Raw genomic sequence first — 15547 nt, forward strand, 5'->3', positions numbered from 1 at the left:
TCCCGGCTGCCTTACCCCCTTTCATTTTACCTACTGCCTCACGAACTTCCCCCACACTCACAACTGGCTCTTCCTCACTCCTACAAGATGTTATTCCTCCTTGCCCTATACACGAAATCACAGCTTCCCTATCTTCATCAACATTTAACAATTCCTCAAAATATTCCTTCCATCTTCCCAATACCTCTAACTCTCCATTTAATAACTCTCCTCTCCTATTTTTAACTGACAAATCCATTTGTTCTCTAGGCTTTCTTAACTTGTTAATCTCACTCCAAAACTTTTTCTTATTTTCAACAAAATTTGTTGATAACATCTCACCCACTCTCTCATTTGCTCTCTTTTTACATTGTTTCACCACTCTCTTAACCTCTCTCTTTTTCTCCATATACTCTTCCCTCCTTGCATCACTTCTACTTTGTAAAAACTTCTCATATGCTAACTTTTTCTCCCTTACTACTCTCTTTACATCATCATTCCACCAATCGCTCCTCTTCCCTCCTGCACCCACTTTCCTGTAACCACAAACTTCTGCTGAACACTCTAACACTACATTTTTAAACCTACCCCATACCTCTTCGACCCCATTGCCGAATAGGTAAAACTAGTGATTTTTGGCTTAAATAGTAATGCTCTTTTTGCCGAATAAGGCGAGCGAAAATTTTTGTATGCAATAATTTCGCAAAAATAATTCTAAACCTAACGAAAAAAAATATTTCATTGTTTATTAAATTATTGTAAACTTACCTAAAATATATTTAGTTGGAATATGCTAGATTAAATTGCGATTGTTATACGATTAGGTAAGTTTTCTAAGGTTCTTTTGGTACAAAATTATTAATTTTTACATTAACATAAATGAAAAAAAAATATTTGTAAACGTAAAAGAGAAAATTTTAGAAAGGACTTAATTTTAAATGGGTTCTTGCTAACTGACCAGTTTTACCTATTCGGCACGACATTCGCGAACAAGCGATGTGTGTGTGTGTGTGTGTGTGTGTGTGTGTGTGTGTGTGCACAGCAGAGGTATGATTAAGCTCACGGTTCAGGGAGTGACCTAGTAGCGACCAGTGAAGAGGCGGGGCCCAGGAGCTAGGACACGACCCCTGCAACCTCAACTAGGTGAGTACAACTAGATGAGTACACACGCACGCACGCTGAGTCTCGACCCCTGCAACCACAATTAGGTGAGTACACACACACACACACACACACACACACATACACACACACACACTATCGACATGTGCCTAGGACAAAATGGTAACTAACACACAATTTCCAGTTAGCCAAATAGTCACTCTTAACAACCACGCCATTCAGAGTATGTCATTAGTGTACGGATATAATTATTAAAATTATACAATGCTTAATACCTAGTCATTCAGCAAAACTTGTGATGAGCTGAATAAAACGGTTCATCCATAATACAAATGAGGCTTGTTGTACCATGAGGATAGTGAACGATTTTTTCATAATGTTACGTATTTTGAACACTCGGCTGAATCATTTGATATCCATTATCTAACAATGTGTTCGTACATGTCACGAAGCTGAATGTTCACAGTACATAAAAATAATATTTCTTTAGATATACAAAAGTTTTATTTATACCACAGAGAACCTAATGATATGCAGTTTAATATCATCATAGGTTGGAGTCCGACATTAAATGAGCACGTTTGTCTTCTCCAATATATGATAATTTTCATTCAGTATTCAACACTAATAACAGTAGTCAACAAAACTGAAATTTTTATCTAGTTCAGAAACCAAAATGATTGTTTTAGGCTAACACTGATGCGTTGATCACGAATTTGAGCATTAGGCTGAAGAATCACATGATATTTGTTACCTAACAATCACAGGTATCATATTATGCATAGATACTATTTATGTAACTAAGTATTAGTAACAGTGTCGCAAGACTGGAACCCCCATCCCCAGCACTGCACCTAGCGTACAAGATCAGCATGAACTAAAATTAATGATTAGCTTTTTAGTGTCTTGCCATCCCTGGGCCACACGGGACATGTGTATTATGGCTCGTGTCATAACATGCACCACACATCCTAGGTCACAAACGACGGTCACTGGTGTTGAGGAAGTCTGGACCTATTTTCACAATGTCTACTTGCAGGGTGTTCCGGGGTCAACACCCCCGCGGCCTGGTCAACGACCAGGTCCCCATCCCGGTGGATCAGGGCCTGATCAACCAGGCTGTTAATACTGGCCGCACGCAATCTAACTTACGAACCACAGCCCGGCTGGTTAAGTACTGACTTTAGGTATCTTATCCAGTTTCCTCTTGAAGACAGAGTATTGGTAATCCATCCGTTATCCATAAAGGGAAGGTATCTATTGCATTAGTAGATTTTACTGTTTATTTTTAACATTAGAAAACCTACTTACAAAGATTATTTTTTTTTTTTTGCATTTTTTTTTCACACTATGACACAAGCACCAAGAGGAGTAATCATCGGTGTCTACCTCAGAGCATACAGAATTTCCAGTCCTAATTTCTTCGAAGAGTCGTGCGCTTACATTCACCATTCACCAAGCCCCAGATTCCTTCCCACTTTACCAAAGGGTGTACGAGAGCATTACGGATTATTTGTACAGCTAGACAGAACTCACCTGGGAGATTTACTGCTCTTGCCAGTTCGTGAAATGACTAATAACATCGCTAACACACTCTAAATAACCAAATATTAAACATGACTTCCACCACAGTTAAAGACCTGGTCAAAAAGAAAGTCGTTACTCGCAGAATCTAAGAGTATGCGTAATTTCTTGTGTGGAGGTTGTGAAAACCTGTATGTGAGAGAAATCTCTCGTAGTCTGGAGCAATGTGTGTACCAGTACGCATGCAACAGGGATGGCCAGAACAATGCCTGCGTCATGCACTGTGACTCTCATAATCACCTTTTGCAGTTTAATTAGGGTAGGTTTATCATCATCAGTAGAAGAGGACCTGTTCACACTTGTGATGTCTGGAGAGTACGATGATTGCAACCATCAACAATGTCTCCTAGAGCACTGGCAGCTTTAATACTTCGAAAGTTTTGGGTAAATTAATTCTATCCCACCAAGACGCTGCACCGCCCCTGCTTGTCATCTCTGTATTGAACAGAAAATGCTATCCCGAGCGAAAGGTCTCCTCAATAAATATTTAGTACTACTACACGTGTGTTTTATTTAAAAAGATAAGATTCACAGAACTGCAACGTTCCCACATATAATGAGTACACAAGCAATATTATACAAAAGACTGTATTCTCAAGAACGACAAACCTCCAAAGTCATGACAAGCCACAGTGGATGACCAATTGTATGCAAGAAATTAAAATATTATCTTGCCAGATCAAAAAAACAAAAGGATGCTACGTCGTAATAAAATCAGCAGTGATAAGAAAAGTGGTTAGAAACAATGGGAGTCAAAAAGAGCAGAACGTGTTACGGGCCGAGGAAGACCAAAGTACCACTTCAACTACGGACAAAATGGGGGACCCCAAAACAGGTAAAAGAATAAAGGTTTAGAATTATTATGTACAAAAAAGATTGAAGACGTTTCGCACTTCGATGTGCCTGTTACACCAGTCTGATTCAAGTCAAACCTTATTGTAAGAATTATGTAAACCATTACCATGATATAAATCATTAAGCCGTTAAAGGAATTTTAAGAAAATAACTGCTGAAGAGGTATGTTGGTGTTGCCAGGAGTGCCCAGACACAAACTTGCACCTGTACAAACAGCCTCGGGCGAGAACCAGCTGAGTAACGCTCTCACACGTGGAGAAACAACTGACTCTCCTCTCTCCTACACCCATGTATAGAATTACGAGAAATCAGATCTGAAATATTACGTCTTACTCGTGGAGTACAATAATCTCTTACAACCCCCTCCCAGACTGCAATTAAAAAGGACGGTAAACCAACGGTTCGATCAGCAGACATTTTGGCCGAGGATGATTCTCCCAGGTTAGGGCGCTGGGGAAGTTAGTTGAGGGTCAATACGGAGCATAGCTGCTAGGCTGAACTTTGCCATTTACTTGTTTTACAACATACAGGAATGGTATCCAAACCAAGGCAAAATTTATTATTTGTTTTACAAATGATTAATAATTTAAGGAGATATTAATCTCAAATACTTTTATGGGAAGAATAATGTATGTGGTAAAACTCGCGCCTGCTCAATCACTAGCTAAGCTAGTATTCAGTCCTGTGTCCCAGTAATATATTAAGCTCAAAACAAAACAAGCAGCTATACAGCATATTGACCAGGTTAGCTTAGACTGAGTTTGGTTTAGTTAGGAAGGGTTGAGTTAGGTCAGGTTGGGTTACCTAATGTATCATATCCAGATTTATGATTCGTAAGGTCTACAGGGTTGAATGACATCGCATTTTACCCCTCACGGGAGGTTCCCTGAAGCCGGTGAGGGGATTTTGATCGGAAGAATTGAACTTGTCCTTCCTTTCCCTGGGTCGAACCTGATTGCCTCCTCTTCGCCAAGCGCTATATGACTCGTCTTAGTTTTGATTATAATAATAATATATGGCCCCTGTGGGTTTAGTTTTAGATTATTATTATTATTATTATTATTATTATTATACTCAAAGGGGAAGCGCTAAACCCGGAGGATTATACAGCGCCTGGGGGGTATGTGGAAGGCATTCAGGCTTAATTTGGGGAACTGGAGCACAGATCTAATTCCCTAAATCAAGAGCCCCTCACCAACATCAAGGAACCTTCCTTGAGGGGACTGCGTTTTAGAAAGGTCTCTCTTACTAACAAATTAACATACAATTAAACTGAAGTAACAAACAATGAACAATTAACATCTTATTCTATTTCTTCACAGAGTTTGATCTCTGTTTAAGACCATAATCTCATTCCAACTCTGACCAAAACCAAGAAGCCTCGTGCTATGACAGCAAAACTTTATTGGTAATATGCTTCAACTCAAATGCTGGCTTGAAAAAAAAATGGGTAACAGGCTGGGGGAAATGATGGTGAAAATACAATCAACGTGTGCATGTGGTTAATACAAGCCAAGATTTTCTAGACAATAATATATATAGGCAACATATATAATGTGCCAGCGATGAGGCGGGGCCAGGAAATGCGAATCGACCCCTGTAACTACATATAAGTGAGTACAAGGAACTGTGACTCGACCCCTGCAACCACATATAGGTATGAGTACATATAGGCGAGTACTGCCTGCAGCACAGAAACTGAAAACACCGCAAACTTTCAGACTTATCAACCAATAATTACTACTAAACTAGCATGCAACTAGGCAGGAAAAAATGAAAGCTTCCTAAGACTGCCTTGTTTAGTTTTAACAGCCTCTAGCCAATGTGAACGAACTTTCTGTGCTCTGTGATGCCACATTCAATAACAACGAAATTAACAGAAAACTAGATATTAATAAGCTAAACAACAATGCTTTTACGTGTGAAAATGTAACTGGGTTATCAAAACATAGTTTAATGTATCAAACAGCTTCAGCAGTAACATGTGTCATTTAATGTTACTGGTTGACCTACCAGTGTTGTGCATCTCTTGCGCTAGTGGAGGGATGACAAGCCTGACCGCCTGAAGCTGCCAGATACTATTACCCTCAGGAAGCATGTTGGTGTGGTGAAGTGTGCGTGGGTGTAATTTGTGCATTTAGCAGAATTCGTCTGTACATATTATACTTAATGCTTTGCAGCTGAATCGGATGTTCATATACGGAAGGCTCGCACGTTATATTTACGTATTTGTGGGTTGTGAGAACGCCTGTTTTTGTACTCCCTTTTACACGTTGTTTAAACAAAGTGACCATGAGACTGGCACGACTTCCTATTCCTGAAGCCGTGTTGGTGCTCTGCAAGGAATCCCTATGTTTGAGGTGTTCCACCAGTTTCCCCTCATTTTCTTCACCGGCTGTACGCGGTCATCTTGTCAGGGATTCCTCCAATATTCGATTAGACAATTAATATTGTATATCCCGCTAGGCGACGTTTACATTTAAATTCACTTCAACATACACAGGCAAGTGTCCATACTATAAACATAATTAAAAATGTCACTGGGCAATAAGTCAATTAAATGTGGGACTCTCAAGTCAAAATGGTTAACTGTCTAATGACAGTTTGAAATTAAACAAATTTAAGGAAATTTCCTTGTTCTATATGTATTGATGATAATTACAGAATTAGCCACAACAATGTAAGTTAAGAAACTGACACTTTGTGGCAACATAAAGCAAAACGCAGGGTACATCCTGAGTACGAACTAAAGCTGAGCCTGCGTACCCAGTGGCACTCACTAACCATATCTCAGCGTAGGAGGGAGGGAGGAGAGGTGTGGGTGTGAGATTACCTATTTGACTTTACGTGCGAGGATTAGTTCTAGCTCCTGGACCCGCAACTTAACTTTCATTTCATTGGCGGGAATTAGCTCTATAGTATGCAGATCCCTGTATGTAGTCGGTATGTGTCACTATTTAGCTCATTCAGCTTATTAACTATTACTAATCTTCTGTTAAATTGCTTCGTAGAATCTCCGTAGCAGTTTCCAAGCGTGTCACCTTGGTCGAGCTCTTGCCCTGGTAAAGAGCATGGCCTTGTCTATCTTGTCGAGACAAGGACAGACTTTTTATCAAGGAAGTAACATAATCAAGAGATCATGGTTGGAAATTATACAGCCAACTGAGGCAAACTCATATCATAAAATATGAGGGGCAAAGGCGTGGAATAAAAAAAAAAGACAAAAAACGAATCCCATATATAGAGGGTTCAAGAACAGAGATGACAGGGTTATTTTGTAGTGTTTGGCGAGTGGAAAATATCAGTGGCGAAAGGGTGACGAGAGATAGTTGGGAGAGGAGAGGAGGGATAAAGAGAAAGGTAATGAAGGGGGGGTTACCTGGTTACCTGGAGGTTATTCCGGGGATCAACGCCCCCGCGGCCCGGTCCATGACCAGGCCTCCCGATGGATCAGGGCCTGATCAACTAGGCTGTTGCTGCTGGCCGCACGCAGTCCAACGTACGAGCCACAGCCCGGCTGATCCGGCACTGACTTCAGGTATCTGTCCAGCTCTCTCTTGAAGGCAGCCAGGGGCTTATTGGCAATTCCCCTAATGCTTGATGGGAGGCTGTTGAACAGTTTTGGGCCCCGGACACTTATGGTGTTTTCTCTTAGTGTACCAATGGCGCCCCTACTTTTTATTGGGAGCATTTTGCATCGCCTGCCCAGTCTTTTACTTTCGTAGGGAGTGATTTCTGTGTGCAGATTTGGGACCATTCCTTCCAAGGTTTTCCAAATGTAGATTATGATATATCTCTCCCTCCTGCGTTCCAACGAGTACAAGTCAAGTGCTTCCAAGCGTTCCCAGTAGTTAAGGTGCTTGACAGAACTTATACGTGCAGATAAGGATCTCTGTACACTCTCTAGATCTGCATTTCACCTGCTTTGAGTGGAGATGTTAATGTACAGTAGTATTCCAGCCTAGAGAGAACAAGTGATTTGAAAAGGATCATCATTGGCTTGGCATCTCTCGTTTTGAAAGTTCTTATTATCCATCCTATCATTTTCTTTGCACGTACGATCGTGGCACTGTTGTGATCCTTGAAAGTGAGATCCTCAGACATTACTACTCCCAGGTCCCTTACATTATTTTTCCGCTCTATTGTATGGCCGGAGTCAGTAGTATACTCTGTTCTAGTTATTATCTCCTCCAGTTTTCCATAACGGAGTAGTTGGAATTTGTCCTCATTGAACATCATATTGTTTACCGTTGCCCACTGGAAAACTTTGTTTATATCTTCTTGGAGGTTAACCGCGTCCTCAGCAGATGACAGCCTCATGCAGATCCTAGTATCATCCGCAAAGGATGATACGGCGCTGTGGTGTATATCTGTCTATGTCTGATACGAGGATAAGGAATAAGATGGGGGTGGGGTAAGGGAAGGAGCGAGAAGGTAAGAATGAGACACAGTGAGGGGAGGAGGGTGAGAGTTAGCCCGTGAGGGGAAGTGGGTGAGAGTGAGAGACCGTGAGTGGAGAAGGGTGAGAGTGAGAGACAGGGTGAGGGGAAGGGGGGTAAGGGGAGGAGACTCCATACATAATGGCTCTAAGAATCTGCAGCCCAAATTTCCCGTTAAATGAGTGCTTCAAAATCGCTGAGATCTCCCGCAATTTATACATCCACCACTGTACAGGATTGTAGAAAGAAAGCGAAGAGCATACTGATTAACACTCCGAGAGTCGATATCGACAGTAATTTTAACTTCCTTACTTCCATGGTACCCGAAAAAGCTTCTAGGTTACTTAAGCCAGTTATTTATATACACAGAATTAACGCCAACCCAGAGGAAAATACAGGTATCTACATCCCCATACAGCATTTCTGGTCAAGCACGTAAGTTTTAGGGCCTTCGGCTAGCATATGAAGCATCTGGAATCAATCCAACGTCCTTCAGATGTTACCACGTCTGAACGACCACACTTACGCTAGCAGATGCGACAGCCTGAACAACGCCTACATGCAGCATCGGAACACCAGTAACCACCTTATGAGATGGAAGGCTGCCAGTCACAGACACAGAAGCGAAAGTGCATCGAGTCAGCCCCATATACTTTGTCCAACACTGTTACACAAAATAAAAAGTTTTATCTCTTATATTCTAGCACAAATTCTGCCTGTGGCCGGTTTTCAATCGTCTTACTCTTACGGCCCAGCCAAGGGCCAGACATTTGTTGACTGCCTGGTTAACAAAGGCAATTGCTGTTGGTCGCCCACTGTCTTGCATACTTCAGTCACAGCCTGGTTGATAAGGCCTCTCCGCAAAAGTAGTGATCCAGTTTCTTCTCTATAATAATAATATCTTTATTTACTACAAGTACATGTACAAGGTATACAGTCCTAGCTGACAACAATGACATACTACTATATACAAAGCCCCGTTATGCTGAGCATTTCGGGCAAATTAGGATAGTGTCCCAGGATGCCACCCACACTAGTCGACTAACACCCAGGTACCCATTTACTGATGGGTGAACACAGACAACAGGTGTAAAAAAACACGCCCAATGTTTCTACCCTAGCTGGGAATCGAACCCAGACCCTTGCCGTGTGAAGCGAGAGCTTTAGCCACCAGGCCACGACACCTATTCTATTTTATTATTACTACTACTACCACTGCTCCCGCCTTTACTCCCAGCTTTTTTACCTATATATGCTCACTGTGGCCATGAACCAGTGGGCCAACAGTAGAAACAACCTGGTTGAACAAGCAGTCAACAAATTATTATAATAAAAAAAGAAGCGCTAAGCCACAAGGGCTATACAGCAGCAGTCAACAGAAAAGCCTGGTCCCAGGCCAGGCTGCAAGGTAGGAACAACTTTCGAAACCGATCACAGGTATGTATGCACGTATATTATTATTATTATTATTATTATTATTATTATTATTATTATTATTATTGTTGTATTTAGTGGGGAGTACTAAACCCATAGAGGTCTTACAGGTGTTTTGAAATAGGAGACATTCCGGGCCGATCAAAGGAAGGGAAGAACAGGTCAGTTCCTTGGATCATGAGATATGTAATGTAGTATATACTGTATTGGCTTGACGTTCCTGATGAGCTCAACACTGTCTGACTTACGTCAGATCAGGAGAGGACCTAATACTGCTTCGTCATCTGGTTTCATGGTCGAAACGTCTCATCAGTAAATGCCATACATTTCAAATTATGTCTTATTCGCATATTTGTCAGTCCCGTAGCTCGGTTGGTTGTGCACTCAGTTCACACATTGAGTATCCGTGGTTCGATTCCCGGTACTGTTGGAAACATTGGGCGTTTCTTTAAACCTGCTGTCCCTGTTCATCTAGCAGCAAGTAGTTATCTGGGTATATGTCGAATGGTGTAGGTCGTATCCCGGGGAACAATATTAACCAAAGTTGCCTGAAATGCTCTGCATAACCAGGAGCTTTCTAAATAATGTCAGAGGTCAATTAGGTCTATATAAGTTGTATCATGCACTTGTAGAAATATTATTATTATAATCAAAAAGAAGCGCTAAGCCACAAGGGCTATACAGCACTTGTAGAAATAAATATTTAATATTATAATTTAGCTTTGATATTTATTATATACCTATGCTTGGTCTTCACGAGAAACGTAGTGGGTATAGTGTATAAAGCCTTATTTAACTGGTTACTAAGAACCAATTTGGCTGTTATAACGGGCCCAAGAATGTCGCAGCAATACCGAAGATTAACAATGCCAAGTTAAGATTCAGACTATATAGTTAGTTATACTAACTTGTTTCAATTTTAGATAACATAATATCTATTGTTACAACAGGACACAAATTTAAGTTGACTGATAATGTTTCTTGTATCTTCATTGTCATCTTTCTTGTTTCCGCTTAGAAATGTCTTTCAAATGAAGTACCCTGATGATCAATATTTTCAACAATTTCAATGCACAATACATTTTCGTACAATAAGTTTATTAATAAGCGTTCCCTAATTAGTGCTGCAAGATTATCTCTTTTGTTACTAAGGGGAGGAAAGTTCCAATAACCTGGATCAAGAGCCCATCTGCCATCTGGTAAAGATAACTGAGTTACCTCATTGTCTTGTTACAGCGATTGAAAACTGTAACTAAGAAATAATAAAACAAATTTTGCTGAACATTTGTGTTCTTTCCATTAACTTTTAAAATAAAAGTTTGCTTCTACGTCTACGGCTAGAGACATACGTGAGATGCTTTAGTTGAAGATTGAGACACTTATGCAACATATGGGAATCTTTATTCCTGAACAAAGATTCCCATATGTTGCATAAGTGTCTCAATCTTCAACTTGTCGGTTTTTCAAACCATTCATCACACAGATGCTTTAGTAACCCAGCAACATAACATATACCTTTTGATGAGTTTCGAGAGTTTTCTAACTCTCTCAGCCTGGACCTGGACCAGGCTTATCTGGTGCGTGCCTGATCAACCAGACTTGCTGCTGCTGGCACACTGGCCCACACATCCATCACAGATTAGTAACATAAGTTTGTCGATGACATTAAAATAAGCCGTCAAATAATTTATGGGGACACCAGAAAGTTACAGGATAACCTGGATAAATATATGCTGGGGCCAGAGAAGTGGCAGACGCAGTTCAATGTAGACAAGAAAAGAACTAAGGCACTTATGAGCTAAATAAGTAAACCTAGGTAAAAGTGAATGCGAAAAAGATTTAAGAGTTCTGATTAGCAGAAACTTAAAGCCAAGACAATAGTGCATAAGTGTTCGTAATAAAACTAACAGAGCTTTATGTGAATAGGTATAAATAACAGAAGTCCTAAGGTTATATATCAGCTTTAAGGCCTCATTCAGATTATGCTGCTCAGTTCTGATCTCCATAATGTAGTGTTCATACATGTGCTAGAAAATATACAGAAAAGGATGACTAAATTGATTACATGTCTCAGAAACCTTTCCTATCAAGGTAGGCTGAGGGCACTGAATTTGCACTCTTTGGAAAGACGCGTTATTCGGGGCGATATGACTTTAATGTAAAAATGGAAAACAAGAATATATATAGATAAAAATATTATGCTGAAAATATCTAACCAAGACAAGGCTAGCAACAATTAATTCAGGTTAGACAAATGTAGACTTAGAAAGGATATAGGGACATACTGGTTTGGCAATAGTTGTAGATGGATGGAACAAACTTTCAAATAGCGTCACTGAAGCAAGACCTTTGCAGTAGCTTTAAATATACCCGCATCTGGAGACACTTGTCCTGTTTCCTGACGATTATTATTATTATAATCAAGGGGGAAGCGCTAAACCCGGAGGATTATACAGCGCCTGGGGGGGGGATGTGGAAGGCATTCAGGCTTAATTCGGGGAACTGGAGCACAGATCCAATTCCCTAAATCAAGAGCCCCTCACCAACATCAAGGAACCTTCCTTGAGGGGTGTTTCCTGACGAACCTTACCTAACCGGGTATATGCGTGGGTATGGGTGGGTGAGAGTTGAACTTGCCTAGCATAGGTCATAAGGCCTGCTGCAGTGTTCATTCATTATTATTATTGCGAAGCGCTAAACCCGTAGGGGTCATACAACGCATGGACAAAGGAAAGCAATCAGGTTCAACAAACTGCAATAATGTTGGTAGAATTACCGACAATATGTTGGGTAAATGGACATAAGTGCAACTAATGTGACATTTTATTGTGGCAACGTTTTGTTCTCCAGGAGCTGTCAAGATTGACAAAGCTCCTGGAGAGCGAAACGTTGGCACAATAAAAGTCACATTAGCTGCACTTGCGTCCTTTTACCTAACACGATCAGGTTTGATACCAGGGAAAAACAGGTCTACTTCCTTGGATTACGAACCCTTTACCAGCATCGAGGCACCTTCCTTGAAGGATATATTATGCTACAACATACCTCCGGGCTGACAACAGTGATGAGAACTTCATCTATGTTGGGGCGATGGTAGAGAACATTGCCACAAACTTCGCGGTTATTGTGAGTTATGAATACACGCTGACCTGCTCGCAACTTGACAGATCCTACTGGAGTGAATCCGCTTCCCACTAAGTCACTCTCACGCACTTCTCTAGACCGTCTGTCACCCTCAACCCGCACTGAATATACAGTAGGACCTCCCTCGTCCACCGTTTTCACAGCGCAAATCACGCCAGCATAATATTTTCCATCATCCAGACAGCATGCCACACGGGTTCCAAGGATAGACCGCTTCGCTAAACGCTTTCCAGTAGACATTTTGAACACTCAATGATCCTTCTTGAGTATTTTAATAGTGAGCCTCAATAAGTGCTTGTAAACACTCAACTGTTTTAATATTTTTGTATGTACAACCGGTTCGCGAACGTAATATACAATTATAAAAATTGCAACCAACTCCCACTGCTATATATCAAGCCTGTAAAGGTCTTTATCTTCAACATAAATGCCCATAAGGGTGTGGACGCACATAGGTCCTACCACGATATACATTTGCGTGTAACTGAATGTAAAATCAGCTGAGCGGCCCCAGCGGCCCAGCTGACAAACAACAACAAAACCACGTGACCTCCAACTTAGAACCTGATTGGTCGCCACATCCCTGACCCAGTTTTCTGATTGGTCAGCAAGCCGGGGCTGCTAGCTTCATCAAAACAAAGAACGTTCTCTAAGTAAAATAAACAAAGAACTTACATAAGACTACGACATTATAAAGCTAATTTAATTAGTATAAAAACTCATGCTTATTATGAGTTAAATAATATCATGTTGTAAATAACGAAACAAAGGATTTATATCAGCTGTGTTTTGGTTGGTTCTATTGAGTGTACTCCCTCCCCTTGTTCGCCTGTCAAATGTTGCCGGCCGGCATCATGTTCCACATTATTTAAAAGATTATATTATATACCATATTCAGCTGAAGAATTGTCCTAGAATTACTTATGAACTTACATATACCATTTAATGTTTGGAGCTATATACTCCAAAAATTAAGATATATTCACATGTCAGAGTAAAAGAGGTATGATTGGTCAATAGAACAGCTCAATGTTTACGTTTCGTATTTCTGCAATGCCACATTTCACATTTATTCAATTTTTTGTATGTATATGATTATTTCTATGTGAATAATGGTGATTGAAATATTTTAATTGGTATTTTAATGTAGGTGAGGTGAATACTAAAATATACAATATACAAAAGTTACATTATTGTAAATGTGTTGGCACAACTCTGAGATGTGGCACCATGTGCGCACAAGTAAATATCTGGCAGTGTTGTCAGTGTTGGGCGACGCTGCTGCTGCTGCGACGCAAAAGAAGTGTTGCCACCAACTTCTCTATGATCCCACTCTTAAATAAATTAATTTATTTAAGCTCTCCCCAAAAATAAGTCACATTGCTTCACTTTATCGATTATCCTTGGAGATTATTACAGTCATAACTAAGCGCTAAACCCACAAGGGTCATACAGCTCTTAATCTTGGAGAAATTCTGCACATGGAAATGAGTCACTGATTTTTTGGGGGTTATCCTAGATAATTTACTGTGTGTGATAAATGTACTTGTGTGTACCTGTGACCGGATAAACTTGAAATCAGTGTGTAAGATTAATATACGAGGTGGAAATATAAATTTGTGATTCAAGTACACAAGAGTTAGTGTAATGCCAGCGAAGGGTTCTTGATCCAAAGCACTGGATTTATTCTCCTCTTTGTATGACCCCCCTACGTGTCTAGTGCTTCCCATGATTGTTATACAAAAATAATACACTTCCCCCTTATTATAATACAATATCAATACAGCACTTTTTTATTTATTATGCACCCCGACCCATCCTGTGGGTGGTAGTCAAAAGATTACAGAGGTACATAATGGGTTCAGGGACTCGACGCCAAAGTTTTGATAGTTGAACAAGGTACAAAGGTAATGAAGTCACAAGTTACAAAGGTAATGAATCATGTAAGTAAATTTACTTACGTTTATACCTGGTTACAATCATGAACAAATTATAAAGTAATGAACAAGTTACACGTCCACATTCGATCACAACAGAGATTACAGAGGTACATAACACTTTCCCCCTAATTATAATACAGCACTTCCCCTTATTGTAATACAGCACTTCCCTTAATTATACTACAGCACTTACCCTAATTATACAGCATTCAGTATTATAATAATAGCACTTCTCCTTAATTATAATACAGCATTTCCCACTTACAATAATACAACACATTCCCCGATAATACAATATCACTTTCCATGATACAAAAAAAAGGATACAGGAACCTGGCTTTGATGTCCGTTTTCTGCAAAATACGTACATTATTATAATCAAGGGGGAGCGCTAAATCCGTAAGATTATGCAGCGCCTGTGGGGGGATGTGGAAGGTATTCAGGCCTAATTCAGGGAACTGGAGCACAGACCCAATTCCCTAGATCAAGAGCCCCTCCCCAACATCAACGAACCTCCCTCGTGGGGAAAATTCGTAAAATAAACCGATTAAAAAAATATACAAATACAGTGTATTCCCAATGTTTAGAAATGCTTCAATAATTAATAAAGAATCCTATGTGGTTCACATTTAAAAGCTATTAGTATTATTATAATCAAAGAAAGCGCTAAACTGACAAGGGTCATACAGCACTGTTAAAAGCAACTATATTTGCAATATTTTTTAGGGTAGGAATACAATAAGGTAAAATGACAGAAAATAATGATTTTATTTCAAATTATGTACAATAATCTGAAATCCCAAAGTATGAACATTATATCAGATAGGTAAATTTTACTGAGGTTCATTACACAAGTTTAGACATTTGCAATTGTTTTACAGTCAATAATGTGTAAGTTAAGCTAGCATACCTCAAAAAGGTCAGTGATTTCTTTTCCGTTGAGGTCCTTGATCAAGGAATCAGGTATAATTCAAGAACAGGAAAGGTTAGTTCCTATTCTTTGGATTAACCCTTCACCAGTATCAGGGCCCCTTCCTTGAAGGGGGACAA

The 15547-nt window shown here is 40.0% G+C and overlaps 1 protein-coding gene across 1 annotated transcript in view; it reads right to left on the reverse strand.

Moving 5' to 3' along the window:
- LOC128690916 (zinc finger protein 395) overlaps positions 1 to 13030 on the reverse strand; it is a gene marked incomplete in the record, with an annotated part of 245176 nt that extends 232146 nt beyond the window's left edge. The window contains 1 exon segment of the mRNA XM_070088489.1: positions 12459 to 13030. Within this exon segment, the coding sequence (XP_069944590.1) occupies positions 12459 to 12797 (339 nt within the window).
- Positions 13031 to 15547: the final 2517 nt, after the last annotated feature.

Source organism: Cherax quadricarinatus, chromosome 24 (assembly GCF_038502225.1).
Source record: "Cherax quadricarinatus isolate ZL_2023a chromosome 24, ASM3850222v1, whole genome shotgun sequence".
Lineage (NCBI taxonomy): Eukaryota > Metazoa > Arthropoda > Malacostraca > Decapoda > Parastacidae > Cherax > Cherax quadricarinatus.